General features: G+C 38.6%; 1 protein-coding gene across 5 annotated transcripts in view; it reads right to left on the reverse strand.

Annotated features, from left to right (window-relative positions):
* Positions 1-27,094, reverse strand: part of atp8a1 (ATPase phospholipid transporting 8A1) — a 373,263-nt gene that overhangs the window by 82,264 nt on the left and 263,905 nt on the right. For all 5 annotated transcript variants that reach the window (XM_059989113.1, XM_059989114.1, XM_059989112.1 and 2 more), the window contains 3 exons: positions 24,543-24,653; positions 9,147-9,221; positions 7,056-7,178 (listed from right to left, as the gene is read on the reverse strand). In XM_059989113.1, coding sequence (XP_059845096.1) covers positions 7,056-7,178; positions 9,147-9,221; positions 24,543-24,653 — 309 coding nt within the window. The remainder of the gene's footprint in view (positions 1-7,055; positions 7,179-9,146; positions 9,222-24,542; positions 24,654-27,094) is intronic.

The following is a 27,094-nucleotide window of genomic DNA, read 5'->3' on the forward strand; positions in this document are numbered from 1 at the left end:
TGTGATCTTCTTTCAACCATGAGTTTGTGATGCCCATGGTGTCATGCCTGTCAGTTTCTAACTGTGCTACAAGATCAGCTTATTTTGTATGCTGCGTGTATTCAAAGATAATACCTTCAGTCCTGTATTCACCACTCTTTTCAGTTTTGCCTCCATGTTGCCTGTTAAATTCTTAATCCTTTACAAACATTTTGTCTTATTCTTTATTCTGGAGCTTTCAGTAACCTCTTCTGTCCTCATCTTCTCTTTGACTTTATGAGTAATTTTCCAAGCTGTTAAACGCACTCCCCTACTGTTTAGTTTAAAGCCCTATCTAAAGGCCTTATTATGTGATTTTAAGTTTAAAGATTAGCCTTGTCACATGTACATCAAAACAGAGAGAAATGAGTCGTTTGCAATGAACGATACAGTCAGAGGATGTGCTGGGGCAGCCTGCAAATGTTGCTATGGTTCTGGTGTCAATATAGCATGCTCACAACTTACAACGTGGGTGGAGACGGGGCACCTGGAGGAAACCCATGTGGTAATGGGGAGAATACACAAACCCCTTAATGTTAGCAGCAGCAATTTGACTACTCTATTGCACTGCCCATACTGACCAATTCACCAAGGCCCTGGTCCCACAAGGTTCAGATGAGCCTATCCCATTAGAACAGCTCCCTCTTTCCCTAATATTGCTGTCAATGTTCCAGAAATTCAATCCCATTTGTCCCCTACCAATCGTTTTAGCCATGTATTTAGCTCTCTGGTCTTATTAACCCTGTGCCAACTTGCAATTTGCTGAGATAACAATTGAGAGATTATTAGGATTTTGGTTCTGCATCTTAATGTAGTCCTTAGCTGCTGATAATGAACAACTTCAATATTTTCTGCTCGACTCCCTTCCCAAGCTTTTAGAGTTTAACAGACTTAAGAAATTTGGGGTAACTACTCCTGGACAACTGGTAATCTTGCGCATCAGAACAGCTGCTTCTAAAAACATTATGAGTTTCAAAACTCTGTAGCATGGATCAGTTTCTCTATCGTTAAACCTGCATACCAGCAAAAGGTGTGCATCGATGATGAATTTCACAAACACCTCCAGTGTGCCCACATGACCTTTGGCCAACTAAGAGTGTTCGACATCTAAGAGCACAAAGTCAATATCAAGCTTATTGTCTGCAGTTCTCCTGTACACTTTAGACATGAATAACCTACAGTAACTCAAAGCACTTCAGAGGCATCACTAGCAGGACAAGTGAAACAATGTCAGCATTTTCTTCCAGGCTAACACCACAACCTTGACCATGCTCAAGCAACTCAGGCATGACAGGAGACAGAGGCTGCACACTTAAAGCAAGTAGTCTACTCCAAGCTCCACCACGGCGCAAAATAGAGGGTAGTGGAAACTCAAATGTTCTTGATTCATCAAAATAGCACAATACCTTAATTCACTCATGAGTATCTCTCAGCCATGGCTGCTCAAAATGGAGCAGCAGCATCTAAGAACACCCTCAGAAACATGAGGAGCCCAAGCACAAACAGCAGAGAGCTCTCAGCAGCACAGACAGCCGAGTGTGTAAATCTTGTATTGCACTCTTCAGAACCCACAGAGCTACCATAAAAGCAAATTACTCTCAGCACTGAGAAATTACCTAATAAAGAGAGATTAGGACAATAGGAACACTGTCTGAGACCTGTGACAAACTATTACCCCTGTTACTGTGAAGTGCCATCTAGTAAACAGGATGAAACAAAAATTCAACTTCTACATACAATTAGAAAAGCAACAATATACTAATGCTTTCATCTTTTCTATAGTGTGCTTTCTGCATCACCTATCAGTGTTTTTACCAAACACAAGCAACAGAGCAAGATAGTGATTTTGAGCTCAAAATAGTCATTTCTTCTGAGCTGAATGGTGAAGACTGTCAGATATAATCAGTCCAAACATACTAGAAAAGTACAAGACCCTATAGTGATGTTAAACTATGATGTCAGTCAGATATGTGAGGGCCTCTGGACTTTTGAATTGGTTGAATAGTCAGTAGATTGATAGGAATTGCAAATTACTCACCATCTGGATTGGTGAAACCTTATTCTGTGATTGTTCCAGCAGAAAATGATAAATGTTTATTAAGTGAAATCTATTTACTACTATTTCAGTTAAAATTTAAGGCTGCAATTGTCTGCGTTTGGAAGTACCAAGTTTAAAGATTTGTATTTGTATTGATCTGACTAATTTCTACAAAATATTATGCATCACATTTGCTGCAAATGCCAGTTTGAAAGGCATAGTATATTTTGCCCATTGGCATTCTGCAATTATACAGCAGTACTATTTCTGTTCAGCAGCCCCAAAATGATCAAAATGCCCTTTCGCTTACATTGATTCAGTTTCAGTACAAAAATGATCACGAATGAACAGTTTGATAGTATCTACAAAATATAAGAAAAGCTGCAGAATGTAATGGATTAAAAATCAAGTAGCAAAGTGTCCACTGGAATTGTTAAAAAGATACACTGTTCATCATGATTTCTAGTACCTCACCACAAATGCAAATATCAAAAAACAAAGCAACATTCACTTTTACATTAGTATTTAAAACAACTCAAAAGTAAAATTGAACATTTTATGTTGCTGTTGAAAACTTTGTAGATGGTTTTTGAAGGTAAAGGAACTTTTCTTCTTCTCTAACAGATTTCTGAAGTCCAGTTTAGATAGACTAACTCACATTGTCAGTCACACAAACTCAGGGCAAAATTAGTAAAAATAATTAATGCAATGATTGCCAATAAACTACCAGGACAAAAGAACAGCAGCAATTTTCCCCAGTATCAATACAAGGATATGCAGTTTAATATTTCTGGGCGAGTGAAAACAACAAGCTGTAGTACAACTGACAGGAGGTTCCCAAGTATTCCACGTACTTTTGGCTAAGAATTAACGCTAGCTGCTTCAGTGATAATTGAGACCGATTTAAGAGACAGAGGTTTAACTCCAGGGAACCACCAGAAAGAATCTGTTTTACAAAAAAATCCGTTTAAAAATTTTAAATCATAAAAATTGATTAACTAAGTAGAATATTGTGACACAAGGTATTTAGAAATGCTGAAGATACCTTAATAGCTTTAAAAGCTGTGAAAATGAAATACACTTCAGCATGATGCATATTAATTAAATAGCTTCAAATAATTTGTTTCTTTGTATAAGACAATAAAGACTTTTTGAAAGTTTCATGACATTCACCAAAATCAACTTCAGGGGTAAATTACCAGCATTACATTCCATAAATAAAAATTAATTCTGTTGACAATGGTACTTCCTTGGCAATGGTATAAGAGTCATGGCGTTTTGTATTTGCACAGTTTGTTGTTCATTGATCCTGTTTACAGTTACTGTTCTATAGATTTGCCCAACAGCTCAGCTGCCAAGCAGAAAACTGGAGTAGTTAATTTTATCTCTAAATAGTTTTGTTGTCAACTTGGGCGGAACCATGGGGAAATCTATTGAAGCCAACCACTCTTCTAGCCCACCTCTCCCTCTGCATGAATATCAGTTATTAATTTTCTCCATGTGCACTTTCCTTCATCTTGTAGGCATTCTATTTATTTAGTTAATTGAGATACAGTGAAGAGTAGACCCTTCCAGCACCCTGAGCCATGCCACACAGCAACCCACCAATTTAACCCTACCCTACTTATGGGATCATTTATAATGACCAACAAGCCTTAGCGCTGTGGGACGAAACCACAGCATCCAGAGGAAACCCATGTGGTCACGGGGAGGATGTATAAACTCCTTACAGGTAGTGTTGGGAAATGAACCAGGGTCACTGCTACTGTAAAGCGTTGTGCTAACCACTATGCTAACGTGCCTCTTCGAAGTGTATAATCTCAACATAATGATAACAAGTTGTGGAAGAAAATTAAATTTTGTTGTCAAGATGAAGAGCAAAGTATTGCCAAGGCTTGTACTACGAGGGTGACAGGATAAGTTGCAGATGCTGCCTTGCTTGTGCTAGCTAACAATAGAAAGCAACAGATCATGCCAATAATGAGGTATTGCTAACCATTGTCAGAGACTGTCTGGCTAATAGAGGAACTGAATGTGGATGTGCAGTTCTAATTTTGTGTACCGTGCGGAAACATTTGTGACCTGGCTGATACCTAATGAGTGCTTCTTGAAAACACTAAGTATGCTTAGCTGTTGGCTATTGCCCAAAATTTACTGTATAAATTTAAGACGTAACCTGTCATTGACGGAGTCGCTAGGCAACGGCTCTCCATGATCATGTATTAAAGGGTTAACTATATACCAAGGTCCGTGTCTTTATTTGTTTGATTACAGGGCAAGCTCTCTTACAGTAAAACAGGGTAGATTCTTCAATGCAAGTTGTATATATTCCACAGTAATTGTGAATATAATGTTGATCCATAAACGAACAATCAGTAAAAATAATGATACCAAATTATCACTGGAAAATTTTAATGTGGTGTTTCCTGTGTTTTTTTAAATCCCTGTTTTTGAAAAGCAAAAGCAGCATTCCAAATATTCATCTCTGAAACGGAGTTAGAAGTACACACAATATGTACACCGAATCCAAAATAAAACTGCCTCTTTATTTTATATTAGTTTATATAAATATCTCAAAATGACTGATACTGTGCATTACGTGCATGATGTATTCACGTCAAAAGATTGCATGTGCTACAGTACTAGCAATTTTACAAATAGATACACTATGGTTGGCTTGAAGGAGAAAGTAATAAATTTGCTCAGTTTTCTGTAGGTTGACGATTTGATACTTTGTGAATGTTATTGGACATACTCAACTCGTTAAAAAAACATTAGCACATGAAAAAATAGGCTAATATAGAAAGTTGGTATCACAGTTCAGTCAACTGAATGAAAACATTAGGCAGAATCATTCTTGTGCATTGCCTTGACTCAAAACATTTACTACCTCTCTTGCCTCCACAGATGCTGCCTGACCCGCTCAGTTCTTCCCTCAGCTTTTTTGCTCCATGTTACCAAGCTTGATTTAAACACTAATACTTGATGGTTGAATTTGTTCTATTAGAGCTCCAACAAACAGATTTCCATTCTCACAAACGACTGACATTAAGGGATACTTTGTCCTGATTGATTTGTCATGTATTCAATAGCAGGTTTTTAAATAGACTGAAGGATCTTCCATCCATAAAAGTGACTGCTCAGTTTTTCTCCCAAATTAGGGGCCAGGTCAACTAGTTAACAAACAGCAGATTCTCTTAGTGAGCTACACTGGAATGCTTAAATGGGGTACGGGCAATTAGTTTCTTTTTAAGTCAAATGAACCCTGATACCAAATGTGATTTATGACCCCTGTCAAGATCACGTGCAAGTAAATCATCCTAGCAATTTCTGTGACCTAGAATTTCCAAACCAAGTCTGCTCTAAACTGAAGTTTAGGCTTATCCACTGTTTCAGACAGATATATTCCAAAGAAGAAGAAATTTTCGAATGGAAAAAGGATGCAACCTTGGCTGACAAGAGAAGTCAAAGCCAAAGTAAAAGCAAAGCAGAGGGCATACAAGGAAGCAAAAATTAGTGGGAAGACAGAGGATTTAAAAGCTTACAAAAGGAAACTAAGAAGGTCATTAACAGGGAAAAGATGAACTATGAAAGGAAGCTAGCAAATAATATCAAAGAGGATACTAAAAGCTTTTTCAAGTATATAAAGAGTAAAAGACAGGTGAGTGTAGACATAGGATGAATAGAAAATGATGCTGGGGAAATTGTAATGGGAGATAAGGAGATGACGGAGGAGCTGAATGAGTATTTTGCATCAGTCTGCACTGAGGAAGACATCAGCAATATACCGGACATTCAAGGTTGTCAGGGAAGAGAAATATGCGCAATCACAATTACGACAGAGAAAGTACTCAGGAAGCTGAATAGTCGAAGGGTAGATAAATCTTTTGGACCAGGTGGAATGCACCCTCGTGCTGAAGAAACAGAGAGTCTGCAGAGGGACTTGGATAGATTGGGAGAATGGGCAAAGAAGTGGCAAATGAAATACAATGTTGGAAATTGTATGGTCATGCACTTTGGTAGAAGAAATAAACGGGCAGGACTATTATTTAAATGGGGAGAGAATTCAAAGTTCTGAGATGCAACGGGACTTGGGAGTCCTTGTGCAGGATACCCTTAAGGTTAACCTCCAGGTTGAGTCGGTGGTGAAGAAGGTGAATGCAATGTTGGCATTAATTTCTAGAGGAATAGAGTATAGGAGCAGGATGTGATGTTGAGGCTCTATAAGGCACTGGTAAGACCTCATTTGGAGTACTGTGAATCGCTTTGGTCTCCTTATTTAAGAAAAGATGTGCTGACATTGGAGAGGGTTCAGAGAAGATTCACTAGAATGATTCTGGAAATGAGAGGGTTAACATATGAGGAACGTTTGACCACTCTTGGACTGTACTCCTTGGAGTTTAGAAAAATGAGGGGGGGGGGGGACCTCATAGAAACATTTCGAATGTTGAAAGGCATGGGCAGAGTGGATGTGGCAAAAGTTGTTTCCCATGGTGGGGGAGTCTAGTACGAGAGGACATGACTTGAGGATTGCAGGGCGCCCATTCAGAACAGAGATGCAAAAAAATTTTTTAGCCAGAGGGTGGTGAATCTGTGGAATTTATTGCCACGGGCGGCAGTGGAAGCCAAGCCATTAGGTGTATTTAAGGCAGATATTGATAGGTATCTGAGTAGTCAGGGCATCAACGATTATGGTGAGAAGGCTGGGGAATGGGACTAAAGGGGAGATTGGATCAGCTCATGATGAAATGGTGGAGCAGACTCGATGGGCTGAATGGCCAACTTCTGCTCCTTTGTCTTATGGTCTTCTGGTTTCTTCATATATGCTGACTGTCATATCAACTCAGTTTCACACTCTTAACATACAAAATTCAACTCTTAGTTTTTATTTCATTCAGTGAGTTTCATAGCAGAATGAATAACTAATGACACTTTCTAAAACAAATTATTGGTATTTTTGAGTAAAAGTCATAGATGTTCTGTGTAACAAGTTATTTACCTTTGTGTTGAAGTTCAGTGCATTCTGTGATGTTTTGTATAGCTCTGGATATTTCAACATATTTTCCTTTCGACAGGTTCTCTCAAATATTCCCAAGGTGAGGGGAGGCAAAGCTGTGAAGATCTGACAGGCACACACAGACATCGTTTCGTTAAACAATTCTAACATTAGAATCATACCACATAAAATAAAAACAGATTTGATAACATTGGCTGAACATCTAGCTGCAAGGTTTAATACATGCAATTTCACTAATCCATTGCACAAACCGTGATTGGCATAAATTCTACCATTTAAACCAATAGGTCACTGACTGAATAGTATCAAATAATACATTAAAATGAATGCAAAAGAGATCTTGCAATGACCAAAATAATTAAAATGACAGACATGATTTTAAAATTAATCTTTACTGGAACGTATAAAAACATAAGAAATAGGAGGAGGAGAAGACGGCCATCTGGCCCGTCGAGCCTGCTCCGCCAATCAATAAGGTCATGGCTGATCTGACCATGGACTCATCTTCACCTACCTGCCTTCTCCCCTTAACTCTCAATTCCCCTACTATGCACGTGGTTGGTCTCACATTTACCAACATTGTACTCCATCTTCTAGACCATTGCCCACTCACTTAACCTATCTATATCTCTCTGTAGACTCCCCATATCCTCTGCACAATTATCTTTTCTACTCAATTTTGTGTTATCAGCAAACTTAAGATACACTACATTTGGTCCCCAACCCCCGTCTCCAGATCGTTATTGTATATTTTGAACACTTGCGGGCCCAGCACCGACCCCTGTGGCGCACCAATCACCACTGATTGCCAAACAGACTAACACCCATGTATCCCAACTCTCTGCTTTCTATTAGTTAACCAATCCTCTATCCATGTTAATACATCACCCCGAACTCTATGCATCCATATCTTATGGATAAGTCTGTTATGCAGCACCTTATCAAATGTGTTCTGGAAATCCAAGTAAATAACGTTCATCTGTTCCCCTCTATCCACTGCACTCATTATATCTTCAAATAACTAAAGTAAGTTTGTCAAACAGGACCTGCCTTTGCTGAATCCATGCTGCATCTATCTGATGGATCAATTTCTTTCCAAATGGCTCACTATTCCTTCTTTGATGATTAGTTTCAAGCATTTTCCCAAATACAGATGTTAAACTAACTGGCCTGTAGTTACCTGCCTTTTGCCTACCCCACATCCTTTTTTGAACAGTGGCATGACATTTGCCTTCTTCCAATCTGCCAAGACCTATCCAGAGTCCAGAAAATTTTGGTAAATTATCACCAAAGCTTCCACAATAACCTCTGTCATTTCTTTCAGTTCCCTGGGATGCATTCCATCAAGACTAGGGGATTTGTCTATCTTCACTGGAAACTCAAGACCACCAAAGCTTTCCATCAGCTTTATAAACAAAGTTGACATTTTTAAATAATTTTTTTGTGAACATGAATTGGCTTGTTATCATGAACATATGGCTCAATATCCAACCCCTGCTGTATTTTTGACACGTGTTGTAAATATTATTTAAAGAACTTTTCATAATTCATCAAAGCATTTCATTCAAAAAATGGCCACTGTAGTGTTGAGCTATAAATGTCATTGTGAAATTCCATGTACTGTGCTGACTAGTCCCCAGTTTCTTACTCCAATGTTTCAAGTCCCTTGCCAGCTGACAGCACCCACACAAAACCCTTGCTTTCCTAATGTTGATATATTTAATCACCTTCAGTGGCCCCACCTCTATACACCATCATGCTGTCATTCAGCCCTCACCTACAATGGCCACACACATAAACATCAACCTCCATATCAGCATTTTTATGAATGCCAATGGGCATCAAATGCAGGATGTAGCAGAAGAGGTTACACAATACTATGAACTGTGTCAAGTCTCCAATGTTAAGAATATAAAAATGTTGACAACAAAATATATATCAAAATTAACAATATTAATTTTTTTATACATTTGGAAAGAGATGGAAGTGCAACTCCATTTACTGGTATCATAATCAGACCACTGACATTATATCAGCAAGATAAACTGAGTACAAAATAGCATGTACACTTACAACATTGTAGAGACCAATACACCATCTTTCAAAGAGAATCTGCCCTGAGAAGCCATTAACGAAAGCAAACCAGATCTGAAAATGAAACCAAAATAAAAGAGGTATTTTAAAAAAATAGCATTAACATTTGCATTTTTCCCCAAGTATTCTGCTATTCTGAGATTTGGATGGAATAAATATTGGAAAAATTTAGAACTACTAATAGACCAGTGAGTTCTTTAACAGCCCAATACAACACAATTCTACCTCACTCTCATCCCATAGTCACTTTATTGTTGGCCAAACACATGGAGATGCAAGGCTGTAAGTTAGCCAAAGTTAGTCACAGTGGCAATGGATAAATATTTCTAACAAAGATGGATAAAGGGCATGGTACAGCATTGGAATTAGATTGAAATGCACAATGCCTGCAGAAAACTTGCTGCATTTAAAACTCCATTTTTAAGAGGTGATTATTATCTACACGTCCTATGGAGTGGAGTGAAAGTCAAACTTCATTGCTCACCTATATCCTCCACCAATGCAATATTTCCTCCATTGAAATTCCAAAGCTCACGGAGAAATGCAAGAAAATTCACTCTCCACGAGGAAAGGTTATTTTTGAAAGAGAAATAGTAAAGCCAAAATGATTAATTTTTAAAAATTTAGTTGATCCTTTCAGCATTTAATAGAGTCATAGATAATTATCTCAGCTCTGGGCTATTCTTAATTTCCCCTGAACTCCCAACGTTTTAATGAGTCTCACTGGTCTATGTTTTGATAATAACTGTATTACATGGAATCTGTTTTATACAATGAATAATACAGTACATGTATGCTTCATGAATTTTTAGTCATGACTGAAGTTTACTTCTTCATATACTATTAACCATGGCCAAGTTTTTGTATTACTCAAAACTTTAATAGACTAGTGTTATTTGCAGGATGGTAAGTTGGACTTATAGTCCATCGCCTTGCAAAGTGCATTCCACCACTCAGTGGACAAAGCAGCTAGATTGATAGGCAGCCCATCCACAGTAATTTTCTCACCACACCTCTGGGGCACAGTAACATCAAAGCTTGCATCATCTAAAAGGTGCAGTGCAGCAACTCACCAAATCTCTTGGCTAGAACCTTCCAAACTCATTTCTACCAGCTGGAAGACCAAGGAGAACAAAATTATAGAAACACCAGAACTTGGAAATTGGTTAAGACACACACCATCCCTTGACTTCGAAATATACTACAGTTCCTTCAATGTTGCTGGGTCAATATCCTGGAATTACTTCCCTAAGAGCACTGTGGATGTCCCCACACCTCAACATTCAATGAGACAGCTTCAACACCAGCTTCGCAAGAGGCAATTAGGATTGAACAATTAAATTACTGGCTCAGCCTGTGAAGCCAAATTTTCTTAAATGAATAAAGACTCATAAAGTATGTTAGTTTCAATCAGAACTCCTGCAGACTAGCAGATAATTATTCCCCAGCCTATTTGTGAAGGTGCTTTTCACTATCAAAGATGATGTCATTTGGATTGAGTATTAATATTAATCTTCATATTATAACAACACAGCTGGAAACTTAAGATATCATGTTTGCCTGGAATCTTGATCAACATTCTCCTGTGAACCAGGTGAAAACTGATTCATCTCTCTGCTGCACTAAAATGAACAATCGCATCTGCAGACATAATGACAATCATTGTAATTCACTAAGTGCTCTGAACTGTATGAGGTATGTTCCTATCAGTTAATAATCTGGAATGACTCACCCTCATCATTCTCTTTCCTGGTAAGATAGCACCTAATATTACTTGACACATCTCCAAATAACAAGCATGATTACATTCACTGCATATGGAACTACAGATATGGAGAAAATCTATAGAGACTGCCAAGAAATGCAAAGTAGAAAATCTTCTGAAGGTCACCTTCTGTCATGTATTCATCAGTGAAGGAATGTGCAATGCGCTCTTTACTAAAGCCATTTACTTAAATTCAAATCTACTAGTATAAACGTTAGTACATTTTAATTAACTGACTGAAGGGAAGTGGGTATGATATAGTTGGAGTTGTAATGTGTGTAATATGAGGACACTAATAATTCTGTAAAATTGTACTTACTTCAAAACTAACATTTAATTCTTTAAAATGTTTCTCTCAGTTCAATGTGAAATTACATTATTCTTCAAAAGAAACAGAGAATACTTAGTTTGAACAATTATTGCTCTCATATATTTCAAATTGTTGCTGAAAGCTCACAAGGATTACAACATTTACTTTGCCCCATGGATTTTCGTACATAATTGCTGACAGAAAATGAAATATAGGCAGTAAAAACAGATGAAACTCCATCCTCCACTCCATAACCTCATTAGTTCATACTGCCAGACAACCTAAAAGTATGTTTTTGTCTTACAGAGGTCATGAAGAATTAACATCTTGCCACTAGCTGCTCAGCGTTACTACTGTTGCAAATAGCTACTCAGTGTGGGTGGTGGTGCCAAGTAAAATAGACAAAATTTCAAACAACAGATTTTGTATTTAGTTGGCTGGAAAAATAGTAGCTCACTAAAATCTGATTTTCATAACTGACTTTCTGTCAATGCCTGGTTGACACAGAATCACTTTCCTAATACTCCTACACCATAGAGGCAAATGCCAAATGATCTAGCTAAACATTAAAAAGTCTACATTAAAATATCCAACAGAATGAAAGATAGTGTATACGTGCTCAATGGTGGGAGGACTTTACCCATGATGGACTGGGCTATATCCACTACTTCTTGACTCCTATCTGGGCCTCTCATGCACTTAAGAAAAAATCAGCTCTTGATCATTGTAGTCTTTGCACTTTGTCTACGTGCATTGCCCTCTCTTTGTAACTGTGACAATATGTCCTGATCTGAATGGATGACAGGCAAACAAAACTTTTTCACAGTATCACAGTGTGCAAGATAGTAATAAATATTGAGGGTCAAGAGTCAGTGTGAATTGGTAAAAATAGCACAGGCACACTTTACGGATGCATGCTTAACCCACTGCTGTATGTTACCTACACCCATGACTGTGTGGCTGGACATAGCTCAAGCATCATTTATACATTTGCCAATGACACTATTGCTGTTACCAGAATGTTAAATGGCAGTGAGGAGGCATACAGGAGTGACATAGCTTGACTGGTTGAATGGTGTTATAACAACAACCTAATACTCAATGTTTGCGAGACCAAGGAATTAATGTGGATTTCAGGAGGAAGTCGGGATAACGCACTCCAATCCTCAGTGAGTGTAAGTAATGCAAAGGGTGAGCAGTTTCAAGTTCCCAAGTGTCAACTTCTCAGGGTCCAACATATCAATGCCATCACAAGGAAGGCATGCTAGTGACTCTACTTCATTAGGAGTTTGAGGAGATTAGGTATGTCACCAAAGAATCTTGGAAATGTCTGCAGCTGTTTGGTAGAGTGCATTTAGATTGCATGCATCACAGCTTAGTATGGAGCTTCTAATGCCTATGATGGCAAAAGGTTGAAGAGGGCTGTAGATTCAGTTGGTTCCATTTTGGTTAAAGTCTTCCTCACCACTGAAGGCATCTTCAGGAGGTGGTGCTTCAAGAAGGCAGTATCTATTATTAACGACCCTCATCATCCAGGACATCTCCTCTTACTATTACTACCATCAGGGAGGTGATGAAGAAGCCTAAGGAACCACATTTAATGTTCCAAGACCAGCTTCTTCCCCTCTGTTATCAGATTCCTGCACGTTCCATGAACACTATCTCATTATTGATTTTTTGCATGACATTTGTTTCTGTAACTTATAGTAATTTTGTCTTATACTGTCCTGCTGCTGCAAAAATATAAATTCCACAATATATTTCAGTGATAATAAATCTGACTGATTCATTATACTATTAATCCAGTATGCAAGGTGCCTGCACAAAACAAGTTTAGTCAGATGCAGCTGGGCCTTCTGCAATTGTTGCCAACTCTGCACAATTCATATTCATGTTCACTGAACACTTCCAATCATACTTTCAGTAGTTTCTGCATTGTTAAGAACAACTTGTTGACTGTATACAGTTCCTCAACTATGCATTGTTTCTAATTATCCAAAGGTTTATTAGGAGCAAGCAGGGTAGCGTAGCACCAGCGATCACCAATCACGGTTCAATTCCTGTTGCTGCCTATAAGCAAGTTGGATGTTCTCCCTGTGCCCACGTGGGTTTCTTCTTTGTGCTCTGGTTTCCACTCAAATTCCAAAGAGGTACAGTGAAGGGTTAGTGAGCTATCGGCATGTTATGTTGTCACTGGAAGCATGGTAACACTTGTAGACTGCCCCCAGCACAATCCTCATATTGTATTGGTTGTTGATGCAAAAATGATGCACTTCAATACTTCAATGCACGTGTGAAAAAGAAAGCTAACCTTTACTGTTTAAAATGGTTGTTAGTAAAGTTAGATCATCTGTTTGAAATGTTTTTGATGAGTCAGTGCTTCACATTATTCAATGACTTATTAGCATGTACTAAATCCGCAAGAATTTTAAGGTTTTCAAATATTGCTAATTTATCAGTGATTAGTTGTACAATCACAATATAATTACGATGCATGGCTATATTTTGACCAAAAAGCCATTCAAAACAAATTAGAACAAGTCAAATAGCACAGCAAATCAAGTTTACCATAGTGTTAACTTCTACGAACCAAAAACATGTTCAGGAGCCAACTACCTGAGCTACTATTAACTGTCAGAAATTCAGCATGTAGTTTGTGGAGCCAGTCTCAGTTTTAATTGGTTGATCTGTCAATCTAATTTGACTACACGTGGGTTCATATGTCATATATACCGTTTTTGCTTTGACCTGTTTCATTAATCTTGAAGTGCTGTCAAGTAGAGAAAAATCTGCTTTTCCAACAGCTCACAGTACAAGTGACTGATTGAAATGTTGCTTTTTCTCATTGCAATGAATAGAAATTTCCTGGTAACCTTGTACAAAGATATAATCGTAGAATGGATAGCATAATGAATATACATGTACAAAAAATTTAGTTGCCAAGACCCAAAATGACAATTAAACAGTTGGCTTAGGAAATCATAACAGAACATAGAATTTATGAAAGCATTTAGATTTTTTGTTTCAACTGTTTTCATTTAACAGATATAAAAGTTGTTTCACTGTGAGAGCACAATAATGATTCCTCTGGTAGCATATTTCAGCACCTGTTTAGACTCATTTTATTCTTCCCCATGTGGCTAACCCAGCACTCACAGACGCTCAATGTGCACAGATTATAACACAAATCTGATTGTGCAATATTGACTGAAGTTTCAAACTCTGGGCAGCTCTGAGGTTTTGATCTTCAAACACCATTTCTTCTCATATCAATTGAAGGTTGTGCCTCAAAACCACTTTCTTACTCTCTCCTCATGCCGTTGGGTTCCCAGCTAGTTCAAATGTCTATCAGTCAATGTTTGGTTTCATCACCGCCTGGTATGAAGTCTCTAATGCACAGGATTGAGAAGACAGACGGCAAAGGGTTGCATGCTCAACCAGCTCCATCATGGGCTCAAGCCTTTCCACCAAGAAGAAGATATACAACAGGCAGTGGCACTCATCATTGAGGACCCTCACCGTATGGGAAATCCTCACTTCTCATTACCATCATCTGGGAGGAAGTTCAGGAACATGAAGATGCAGAGTCAACTTTGTAGGAATAGTTTCTTTCCCTCTACCATCAGATGTCTGAACTGTCCATAAATCCATGAATGATACTGCGCTATCCCTCTTTTGCACTTTTTATTCATTTTGTTTTTAAATTGTACCGTTGCCACAAAACAACAAATACCATGACATTTAAGTGATAATAAACCTTATTCTGTACTGCCAATCGTGTATTCTGATTCACTACCCTTAAAAAAAATCTCCCTCATCTCCATCTGAAATGAGCAACCCCTTATTCTAAAAACTTTAACCACTAACTTTAGATACACTCTCTCAGTACCCACCCTTTCAATCCACAATTATATTTATTTCAATTAAATTATTCATCATTTTTCCCTGTTCAATCCATTCATTATGGGAAGAATCCTTATGAATTTTCTCTGCACTCTTTCCGATGGAACCATATCTCCTCACAAATGAAGGCTGAAACTGCATATAGTACAACACGGTCTCACAGCCTTCCTAATTACTTGTTTGATCTGCATGTTAAACTTTGTTGAGCATGAACTTCCAGATCTCTCCATTTTATAGCCTCACTCACGGGAAAGAGGAGAACATAGGCAAGCAACAACGTGTCCAGTGAGAGGCTGGCCAATAACAGGGGATGGTGGGGTCAAGAGGAATGCACCAGATGTTGGATTTCACCCAGGCCCAAAAAGAATTTTAAAAACTTAAAGGAAGCCAAGAAACTATGCACTGGTTGATTTTAAACTCATAGCTACATTGGAATTGGACCAAAATTCACCATCCTAGCAGTTATCTCACACAACAGTTATAGAGTTGCTGACAAATAATCACAAATTTATTCTCCTATATTAGCCCACAGCAGGCCTAGACAAGAAGCCTGCAAACTGCAATGTTGAATTTCTTTGCAAACCACAGTAAGTTTCATGCACTTCTCCAAAATACTTGACAGGCTTTCCACATGCCTTGAAGAAAATTACTCAAAATTCGCCCCAACTTTTCTGAATTTTGCAACTGAGTGAATCTAATTGCTCCTACTTTCCTCCAGAACATAATCCAAAGCCTGACTAACTGCCCAATGGTAAAGTGTTTTCAGATTTTAAATCGTACATTAAAGTAGAAAGAGGAGATGGAGCTCAACAAGGCGACAGTCATCTGGACTGGTCACCTACCTGACTTGATTCTCAACTTCAAAGTTCCTAGTTCAAAGCAATATTATTATGAAAGTACTTACTAAATACGTCACCACATACAACCCCGAGATTCTCCAAACAACAAGCACGATTACATTCACTGCATATGGAACCACAGATATGGAGAAAATTTATAGAGACTGCCAAGAAGCTACAAATTTTGAGAACATGAGATGAAGAGTCCTTGAAAGTGATTCTATAAGTCGTAGGAACAATTAACTTATTTATCTAAATAAACAACAGCTCTGTGTAGGGGTGAGTGAAGTCAACCCCTTCTGTATCAAGAGCCTGATGGCTGAGGGCTGATAACTGCTCCTGATCCTGGTGGTGTGGGTCATGAGGCTCCTGTGCCTTCTTCCTGATGGTAGCAGTAGGAAGAGAGCGTGGGCTGGATGGTGGGGGACCTTATCCTACTGATTGGAAATGAGAAGCACACATACCCTCCGGAGACATTGAAAGGAGGGAAACATCTGGACTCAACAAACTATGGCAGGTCCAATACCTGGAGATTCCTGGCAGGCATGTCCAGTACTTAGGCTAGGTTACAGTCTGTGGAATTTGAGCATTCAGTAGCTTTTAAAAAATCAGAATGCCCATTATAAATAACTACTGCAAACAACTTGACAAGCTTTCTTAAAAAATGTTTGCTTTTCTTTTAAAAGAAAGCATTTTCCCATATTTAGTGCTTCAATTCATTTGTACAGTGGATTCCAGTTAATTGGGGCACCTCAAAGCCAGCATATTTTGGCCCAATTAAGTAGCCTCACCAATTAGCCAAAATTTCATAGTAATAGTTAAAAAAGATAAATTGCCATTTAACTGAGTAACAGATTATGTATTTAAATGAAATACAGAATAAATCATGACATTACTAAACCTACTACACTACTATCAACCTAGGTATTAGTTCCTAATAGTTACCGATGGAGGAATTCATTCAGCACACACCGAAGTGCTCTCGATTGACAGTAAGTGAACAAAATCAGTGCAGACACCTAATGTAGACAGTGGACTGCCTGCAGACAGTGCTTTCAATGACTGCACCCTCCAAATCTTCATTTTAATATAACATTCAAGATGAATGTTGATACTAGAAAATTCTTCATAGTTCCTAACTTGAAGTAGTGAAATCACACATGGCTGTTTCGGGCATCTCCAAACCTGAATGCTTGAAACTGCAGTGAGCAAAACAGTTCTGAATTGCATTGCTGTTTATTACTCATCGACTAGCAGTGAATCGTTGCTTTTAGAACACAGACACGCAAATGACGCTTTTTAAAAAAAGTTCAATCTAATTTTTGCGTAGTGTTAACGGTCACATGAAGTGCAAGTGACTGACACTAGTTAGAAAAATGTTTGATAACAGTCTCCTGTTCCAATTAAATGGCATTATGTCCCAAATAAATGAAGAAAATCCTGGCTACTTTCTCATTTGATTTTGTTCTTTAAGCGTTATTCCAAATAAGCAGCTGCCTCACTTAACTGATGGCCCAATTATTCAAAATCCACTGCATTCAGTAACAGAAATTGGCATCAATTAAGAACTGCAGAGAAGCCTCATTTGATGTCAAACATAGGCTAAATCACATCACATGATTTGATAATTATCAAATAAAACACTGCATATCTATAAACAAAAGAGAAGGTATCAAGAGCATTTTTATCATAATTATTTTCTGGACTTTATGCATTTTGCTGTTTGAACAAATTAAAATGTAGTTTAATAACCATGGTTAACTTATTTAGGGAGAAGAAGTCCCCACTTCTTTAAAAGTTCCTTACTTTGATACTTTGGATTCAGTTAACATTTGCACAGTTTACACAGTATATAATTTCACACATTTGCTGTCTGCATCCTGGCATATTCCTGGAAAAAAACCTGACAGGCTTCCAAATGAATGTAAAATCTGTCCAAGTGCCACTATGTCACGGTAGCTCTGTAACACCACACGGTTCATTAAATCTGATTACAGAAGCATGAATTGCTACAAATTCCCCATTTACCAATTTATAGCCCAGCTGGCCACCAGATGAATAGTTCCTGTTAACAAATCAACCTCATTTTATCGTCCGAGTGAACCCGTGAACAGATTTGAAAAACAAATGCCTGTATTTCAAGATAGAAAAGTAAACAAACTGGTGTAACAATTAGCTGTTTGATTTAAATATCCTTAATATTAAATCATGAAGTGAAACTATTGAGCCTGTGCTCAGGAGACTTGTCAACAGATTCCTTCTTACAATCTGCTGGACATGTGTTATTCTGATGAAGTTTGCAAGTCATGAATGACAGAGCCAGATGGAATTTGTTTACAGCATTTGGGGGGAGTAAATGTTAAGGAAGGATCTGCATTTCAAATTAATGACCTTGGGAAGGATTACAAAAGCATTTTATGCAGCCACTTTCCATTTCTCTTTAATTCTTACATATGATTCTCAACACCCAATTCTCTAACTGCTTTTCCATCAACTGCTAAACAATAAGAGTTTAGGTAAACTCAGTTCCTTTGCCTCTGCCGCATCTGTTCCCAGGACACAGCTTTCTGCTCCAGGACAACAGAGATGTTCTTCTCCTTCAAAGAATGGGCTTTCCCTCCCTCCACTATTGATACTGCCCTCCCCAGCATCCCCTCTCTTCCCCTGAACATTCGTGCTCACCCTGCTTTCCACTGCCTAAACAGCAACAGTGTTCCTCTTGTCCTTACTCCATCAGCGTTCACATCCATCACATCAACTTCTGCAACTTCTGTCATCCCCAAAGTGCTCCCATCACTAAATACATCTTTACTGCCCCTTCCCCCCCAAATCTTCCACAGGGATTGGCCCTTCCACAATTCCCTAGATTATTCATCACTCCCCACTAATCTCCCTCCCGACACTTACCCTTGAATGCGCCCATACACCACCTCCCTCTCCTCCATACAGGGCCCCAGCAGCCCTACCAGGTGAGGCAACACTTCACCTGTGAATCTGCTGCAGTGGACGCCAACCACCAGGCCGCGAGGAAACGATATGATTTGGCGGTATGAGTCAGCTGCAGTGCTGGAGGCGAGATATTTTAATTCTGATTCGCATTCCAACATGTCAGCCACCCTCAGGGTGGAGGAGCAACACCTTATATTCCATTGGGCGGCTTCCAATCTGATGGCATATTGATTTCTCCTCCCAGTAAAAAAAATTCCCCCACCTCCCCTACTCCCCAGTCTGACCTGTCTATCACCTCCCTCTGGTGCCCCTCCTCCTTCCCCTTCTCCCATAATCCACTCTCCACTCCCATCAGATTCCTTCCTCTCCAACCCTTGACCTTTGCCACCCACCTGGCTTCACCTCTCACCTTCCAACTCCTCTCCTTCCCCTCTCCCCACCTTTTTATTCTGCAGCCTTCCTTCTTCTCAGTTCTGAAGAAGGGCCTCAGCTCGAAACGTCAGCAGTTTCTTCATTTGCATAGATGCTGCCTAACCTGCTAAGTTTCTCCAGCATTTGCAGACTTTCTCATGCTTACAGGTAAACTCAGTTGATTTTCCGCCCTTCCCTCCTGGGAATCTCCCGTGGCTGTGAAATGAATCTTCTGTGCAATTTGTAGCTGCACTCAGGTGGAGTCATTGGGGCCGAGGGATATAGATGACTGCAGCTACCAGAGTTGAGCATGATGTTGGTGGTGCTTGTGCATTGTATCCCATAAAGAACGATGCCAGCAGGGGAATTTCGAATTTATAGCCAACCTCTACTGTAGAGGGTATGCATGAGTAGAGGTGAGGAGTGGGAACTGTGAATGCCACATCTTGGGACATTATAAGCCATGACTCTCATTATAACTTGTGAGACATGTCATATTACTAACACCAAAAATCTTCCAGCAAAGTAATGAGCTTCTGATATTTTAGCCTTTTAATCGTTCACGTACATAATAAAGTAATGTGTGGTACATGGTATAATAATCTAAAAGTTGTGACAGTCCATTCACAAGGTAATTTTTTCTACTGTTAGTGAGGGGTAAGGTTCTCATGCTTTTAGCAGTGGAATATCAATGGAATCCCAAGCCCAGACTTTCAATAAACTACTTCCCTGGAGAATTTGAAATTCTTTTCTAGGAGTTACAGGAGGGAACCAAAAATGTCAGGGCTCTTGTAATTGTACAAGTGCTTCTCTGCAAAATATAGCCCTGCATACCCCAACTGTTGCAAATGTTAAATCGCCTAACAGCAGCATTCGATCTTTAACAGACTGACATGCACCTGGCAGGAGCCTTAAGATAATCGTAGAGCAAGCACAAGTTCTGTTTATAATTTAACACATCTAATCTAGAGATCAAAGTGAAAGGTAAATTTCCCTGATTTTTTTGCACTTGAACATATTTTGTACAAAAGGATTACTTCAAAAAATATTGAAACTCAAACAAAATTATATATTAGTTTTTGTAGCTCTTGATATCTGAATTCTGCAAACCAACTATTTTCCTTTCATACTTTTTATAAATAATCACCCAATTCAGATTACTTATACTACAATACTAACTATACTATAAGGACTTCTCAGATTGTGAATAATGCTAACAGTGTTGCATAAGAAGTATGCTTTTTCAGCGAATTTGCAATAAATCATTGATCAAATGAAGTCATGGAATAAAATTAGAAAATACCGTTCATCTTTTGTTGTTAATTACATCAATCACACACCATACCTTCGGCTAGGCTAATCAAAGCCAAGAGCCATCATCACTATACCACATGGCTGAAACTACACAAGGTAGTGGGCAATCTGATTGCCTAATAATCGGAGTTTGGACAGACCATGCATACAGTGAGGACCTGGAGCTAAAATGGCTCAGTTCAGAGATTTCCTACTCCAAAAGCATTCCTGGGTTAAAATTAAGACTTTATAACCAATGTAGTCATGTATCAGGGAAGGATACTGGTCTGAGATATCACAGGATCCAATCAACACATGAATTATTTTTCTTTAATCCAGCTCCCTCTCATATGCACTCATCTCTCTATTAGCGCTGAGTTAGAACAGTAGGCAAACAGAACTGAAGACTACTCTGTGGTTCAGCTCTCAAAGCTTCTTTGTCTGTTCCAAAAGGGAAGGCATTTCCTGACACCAGGTGGCAAGCAGGTTTGAATAGAGGCTTGGAGCAACACTAAAATAACTATTGGTATTGTGGAGGAAGCACCTCAACACATAACTCCCATAATCTGAGTACTAATGATCTTTGTTCAGCCTTAGTTTAATACTAGCAATTATCATCCAATTTAAGTTTTGTGTGCATGAGCTCAACGTATAGTTTATATTTTGTGACAACAGATCTAAGTAGTTCAACAAATGCATATTGTGCTTTTACGTCTCAATTTTAAGAATGATTTGTAGAATGCGTTGGAAGAATATTTTAAATATTCAAAATCAGTACTGTACTAAATTGCCTATACACAATAATCACTTTACAAAATGTCAGAAAACCTGAAGATAAAGACAAAGATGTTTTCGAGACAAAAAGGAACAAAATTTAGAGAACATATCCATTTTCTTTCTGAATCAATTTACCCAGCTAGTTTCAAAGCAGAATAATGAAAATTCATTGTGTGTCGGCTTTCATAGTACTGTATATTAGTTAAAATAGGAAGGTGGTTGGGAAACAGAAATAAAAGTACTTAGCTTTGTATTAGCTCAGTAGTATTAAGTGTTATTTGGTAATTGTAAAGACAATATACTGTACTGTACAGAAGTCTTAGGAATGCTAGATATATATGTGCCTAAGATTTTTGCACCGTACTGTATACAACACTATAACAAGGCAATCTTCCATTACTTTCTTTTTTAAAATTAGCACTTAATTCAGACAACAAACTGCTCCTCAAAAGTTCTCAATTAACAATAAAGCACAATGAGAAATTCGTCAATTGTAAAAAGTGTCAGAAAAATGCAAGCCTTTTTTTCTTTAGCAAACTTATTTCTAAGCAGTGGGTCATGGGTTAAGGGTGAAATGTGAAATGTTTAAGGTGAACACAAGGGGAACATCTTCACTCAGAGGGGGTGAGAATTCAGAATGAGCTCCCAGCACAAGTAGTGGACGTGAGTTCGATTTCAACATTTAAGAGAAATTTGGATAGGTACATGGATGGGAGGACTAGAGAGGGGTTTGGTTCAGGTGTACGTTGTTGGGACTAGACAGATTAATGGTTTGACATGGGCTCAATGGGCCTGTTTCTGTACTGTAGTGTTCTACGACTCATTCAGCTGGAACAATTAAGTACCATGAATCCAGATTTTATATCCTCTGTCATGCTTTCTAATTGTTAATTGTTTAATGCTACTTTAGCTCAGAATTTATCTATATAAATTTTATTTTCTATATGAATTTATCTATAAAAGATTTGTTGGGAACACAACAATCCTGCAGATTGCAAATCAGATCAATAAGGGACTTAAACTTGTAATAATAGATATAGTTTGGAAAGAATAATGAATGAAGAATTATTTGCCTGCCCGAACACTTTGTATAGAAAACTGCTTTATTACTGCCTATGCATAATTTACTGTCACAAATTTCAGTCTAATATTTTCTTTTAGCAATTACTGCACATAGTACACTATTAATAACATCATAAGTGTCAGTTCTGGTTGAGTGATGGTAGCCCTGTCTGACTCAGAATGCACTGGTTTCATGTCCCACTCTAGAGACATGACATAATCTAGGCTGGTACTTCAGTGTATTATTAAGGGAGTGCTGCACTGCTGGATTTTCCGCCCGTTGAGTGAAATGCAATACCAAGGTCCTGCCTGTCTTCTCTAATGGACATACAGTAAAAAGTTCTAAAGTAATAATGTGAGGAAGAAAGTTCTAAATGCCCTGGTCACTCTTTTATTTTCCATTCAAAACATTTCCACAATATAATGTTTGCTGATTGCAGTTTGTAGGATTGTATATGCACACTGCTGCCACTTTTCCTTGCAAAGCCTATGTTCCAAGAGTTAATGTTATCTTTGTTGTTCCTCCACTGATGTTGCTATGAGTACTTACACCAAAGTTTTTCTTTTATTTTGAAATATCAGGATCTGTAGTAATATTGTTTGATTCACTGTCATTTCTTTCCAGAACACAAACACTGAACAAGTTAAATTCTTTTTCAACAAGATTATAATGAGACTTCTCTATTTTAACTTTGTTGTTTTCCATTTCTCTTCTCATCTTTGATGCGAAGTCTTCAGCAAATTGATTTCTGTAGTGGCTGCCTCTAGCTATTGTTTCTTCCATTTGTATTGCGATTGCATTTCACTCAGATTTGGATCCACTCACAACCAGATTATCCCCGGATATTCAGTTTTCCTCACATCATCTATGTTTAATGCAGACAATTAATTTCACCGTATCCCAAATGGAGTCCATGTCATTGTACACCTTGTCTGGCGCTTTAACAAGAAAGCATTTCTATCTTTATAGTTTTTAAGGATTACAAACTTCTACAACTCTCAGATACTAATGCTCCTTCTTCACTTTGCTCTGACATCCTCTCGCCATGTCCTGACTTTCTTTTCATGCTGTTTAGCGCGCATTCTTCAGCTTCAAACCTATGCACTCAGTTTTATGTTTTCACATCACTTGTTCAAATGCAAATGACCGAGCTCTTTTTTGTTGTCTTCACCGCCATGCTACCCTTTTCTGTTTCCTTTCCAACTACCAGCTATCCAAGTCCTTCCCTCAGTTATCCATTCTCTTAACTTCAGAAGTCATCTGTGCCTTTCCTTTAGTCTTTTTACCATTCTCGCGACAAGCCCAGCATGACATCAACCATCGCTGCTCTCCCTTCTCTGTTCACTCACATTACTCAACCCCTGGTCTGACCATTCTGTCCTCAATACAACCTGAACAAGACCTCTGATGAAGAGCCCTTGAGTCAAATAGTTGCTTTTTTGCTCTCTGCAGATGTGAGTGCTACCATTCTTACACATGTCAAATGTACCAAAACAGCTGCAAAGTATTCTGAGGATGTGCAAGGCACCACAGAAGAATCGGAGGTACAGCAGAGAAACAGGCCTATCAGCAACCTACACACTCAGGACAGGTTTCAACAAGCTGCACCACTATGCTCCCAAATGTGATGTTACGAACAGTCCTTTTTAAAAAAAAAACATACCTACATGTATTTTCAAGCCAGATATGCTGAAAATAAAAACCAGAATGTAACAGTATCCAGATGCTTCCTGCTGAGGCAATAAAAATGGTTAACGGATGATGCAGGACACATTGCCCAACAGAAGGAATAGCTTGTGGGATTAAAAGCCTGAGTAGCCCTTGTCAGCAACAAAAGTAGCTTTATTATGAAACAGGTAAGTATTCTTAATGATATAATGATTTTTGACTAATCACAAGTGGAAGATCAGCATGTTTAAAAGCATAATGGTAACCAGAACAGCTGTTCAGGAGTTCTTAGGATAAATGAAAGAATTTTCCTGATTAGAGTTTCAGAGAGTAGGGGAAGAGATTAAAACAACTGGCAATTAAAAATGGGTATCAGACAGACAAACCAATAGCTTACCTCAATAATATACAGGACTATGTTTTTGTAAAAACAATACAGGATACATTTTGCTACACGATTATAGTTCCAAGCTCCATGAACCAGCAGCAAGTTCTTCAGATACTTGAACTAGAAACAAAAAAAAGGTTATAACTAAGCAATTTTTTAAAAAAAATTGTTAAACTATCAAGTTAAAAATTTGGACTTGATTTTTTATTTCAACAGCTTATAATCTACAAAGTAATGGCACCTTAGGCATTTTTTCTATAAAAATCCAACAAGGTAATGCAAAAACCCACATGTGCAAAAACAGAGCTGGTTCTGTTATTCTACAGCATGTGTGTTTGTGCCTGTGCGTGCACGTGTGCCTCTGGATTACAAAATTAGAGTTCAAACTGCATCGCGGAGGGTTGAGAGTTTGAAAGTTTGAATCTAACTTTAAAAATAACTGGGAATTCAGACTGATATCGGTAATGGTGTCTGTAAAACTGTCAGATTGTTGTAAAGATTTAACCATCACATTTACTTGAGTCAGTTCATATGATGTTTCTCCACTCATCAGCCTGCTTCACTTAAGAGGCATCTCAATCAATTTCAATCTCTTCTCTTCTCGTTGATGTTATATACTCTCACACTACCCCTTACCTGCTAGATCGGAAGCAAGAGCCTGCACTGGAATTGAGAGTTAGCAGGAACACACTTGCTGATTTTGGCTTATTTCTATTAGGTCTAACTCTGCTCCTTCAGTCTGCATATTACATAGTAATTGCAATTCCCGGCCAATCCAAGTAGATTTCTGATCAGAGACAACACAGTGGGATAGTTACAAGACGAAAAGATCACTAGATCACTAAAGGGAACCAGGCCCAAATGTGGAAGAATAATCACTTCAAAGTTCAAAGTAAATTTTTATTAAAGTATATATGTGTCACCATATACATCCCTGAGCTTCATTTTCTTGTGGGCAATCACAGTAAATACATGGAACACAATAAAATCAATGAGAGACCCCACCCAACAGGACAGACAACAACCAATGTACAAAAAACAACAAACTGTGCAAATACAAAAATAATAATAATAAATAAGCAAAAGTATGCAGAACGTGAGATGTAGAGTCCTTGAAAGTGAGTCCATAGATTTTTGGACTACTTCAGAGATGGGGCGAGTGACGTCATGCACTTTGGTTCAAGAACCTGATGGCTGAGGAGTAATAAATGTTCCTGAACCTGGCAATGCAGGTCCTGAGGCTTCTGTATCTTCTTCCTGGTGGTAGTATTGGTGTTTCCATACCAGTCAGTATACTCTCCACCACACACCATAGACGTTTGTCAAAGTGTTAAGATTGACATGGTGAATCTTCGCAATTTCTAAGAAAGCAGGGGCACTACTGCACTCTCTTTGTAACAGCATTTATGTGCTGGGCCCAGGACAGATCCTGTGAAATGATAATACCAAGGAATTTAAAGTTACTGATCCTCTACACTGCTGATTCCCTGATGAGGACTGGCTCATCGACCTCCGGTTTCCTCCTCCTGAAGTCAATAATCAGCTCCTTGGTCTTGCTGACATTGAGTGAGAGGTTGTTGTTGTGGAACCACTCAGCCAGATTTTCAATATCCCTTCTAAATGCTGATATGTCATCACCCTTGATTTGGCAAAGGGCATGGTATTGTCAGCAAATTAAAATATGGCATTGGAGCCTCAGTCATTAGAATAAAGTGAGTACAGCAGGGATCTAAGCAGATATTCTTGCAGTGCACTTGTATTGAGGAAGATTGTCGGGGAGATGTTGCTGCCAATTCGAATTGTCTGGGGTCTGTAAGTGAAGAAATTGAGGATCCAGTTTCACCAGGAGGTATTGAGACCAAGGTCTTGAAGCTTATTTATTAGTTTTGAGGGGATAATGGTATTGAATGCCGAGCCGTACTCAGTGAGGAGCATCTTGATATACGTATCTTCACTGTCCAGATGTCCCAGGACTGAGTGAACAGCCAATGAAGTGGCATTTGCTGTTGCCCAGGGAGGCAAATTGGAGAAGATCTAAGTTTATTCTCAGTCAGGTGTTGATATGTTTAATCACCAATCTCTTAAAGCACTTCATCACAATGGATGCAATTGCTACTGGACAGGTCACTGAGCCAGGTTACCATATTCTTCTGATAGGTATAATTGAAGCCTGCTTGCAGTACGTGGGTACCTTAGACTGTTGAAGTCAGAGATTAAAGATCGGTGAACACTCCAGCCAGACGATCAGTATAGGTCTTTACTACTTGGCCAGTTACCCCATCTGGTAACTGCTTTCCATGTGTTCAACTTCCTGAACTAGGCCTCAGAGACTAAAATCACAAGGTCTTTGGGGGCTGTGGGAGTTTGTGAACGTGCCTCCATGTTTTGATGGATAAAAGGAATTCTGCTCAACTTGGAGTAAAGTCTTATGGACACCTATTTCACTTGGTTTCACTTTGTAAGAGGTGATAGCATTGAAACCCTGCTGCACTGTCGAGGACCGTCAGTAATTCAAGTTTGGGCTGGAATTGCCACTTTGCATGTGTGATGGCTTTCCAGAG

This window comes from Hypanus sabinus, chromosome 14 (assembly GCF_030144855.1).
Source record: "Hypanus sabinus isolate sHypSab1 chromosome 14, sHypSab1.hap1, whole genome shotgun sequence".
In the NCBI taxonomy this organism is placed as follows: Eukaryota; Metazoa; Chordata; class Chondrichthyes; order Myliobatiformes; family Dasyatidae; genus Hypanus; species Hypanus sabinus.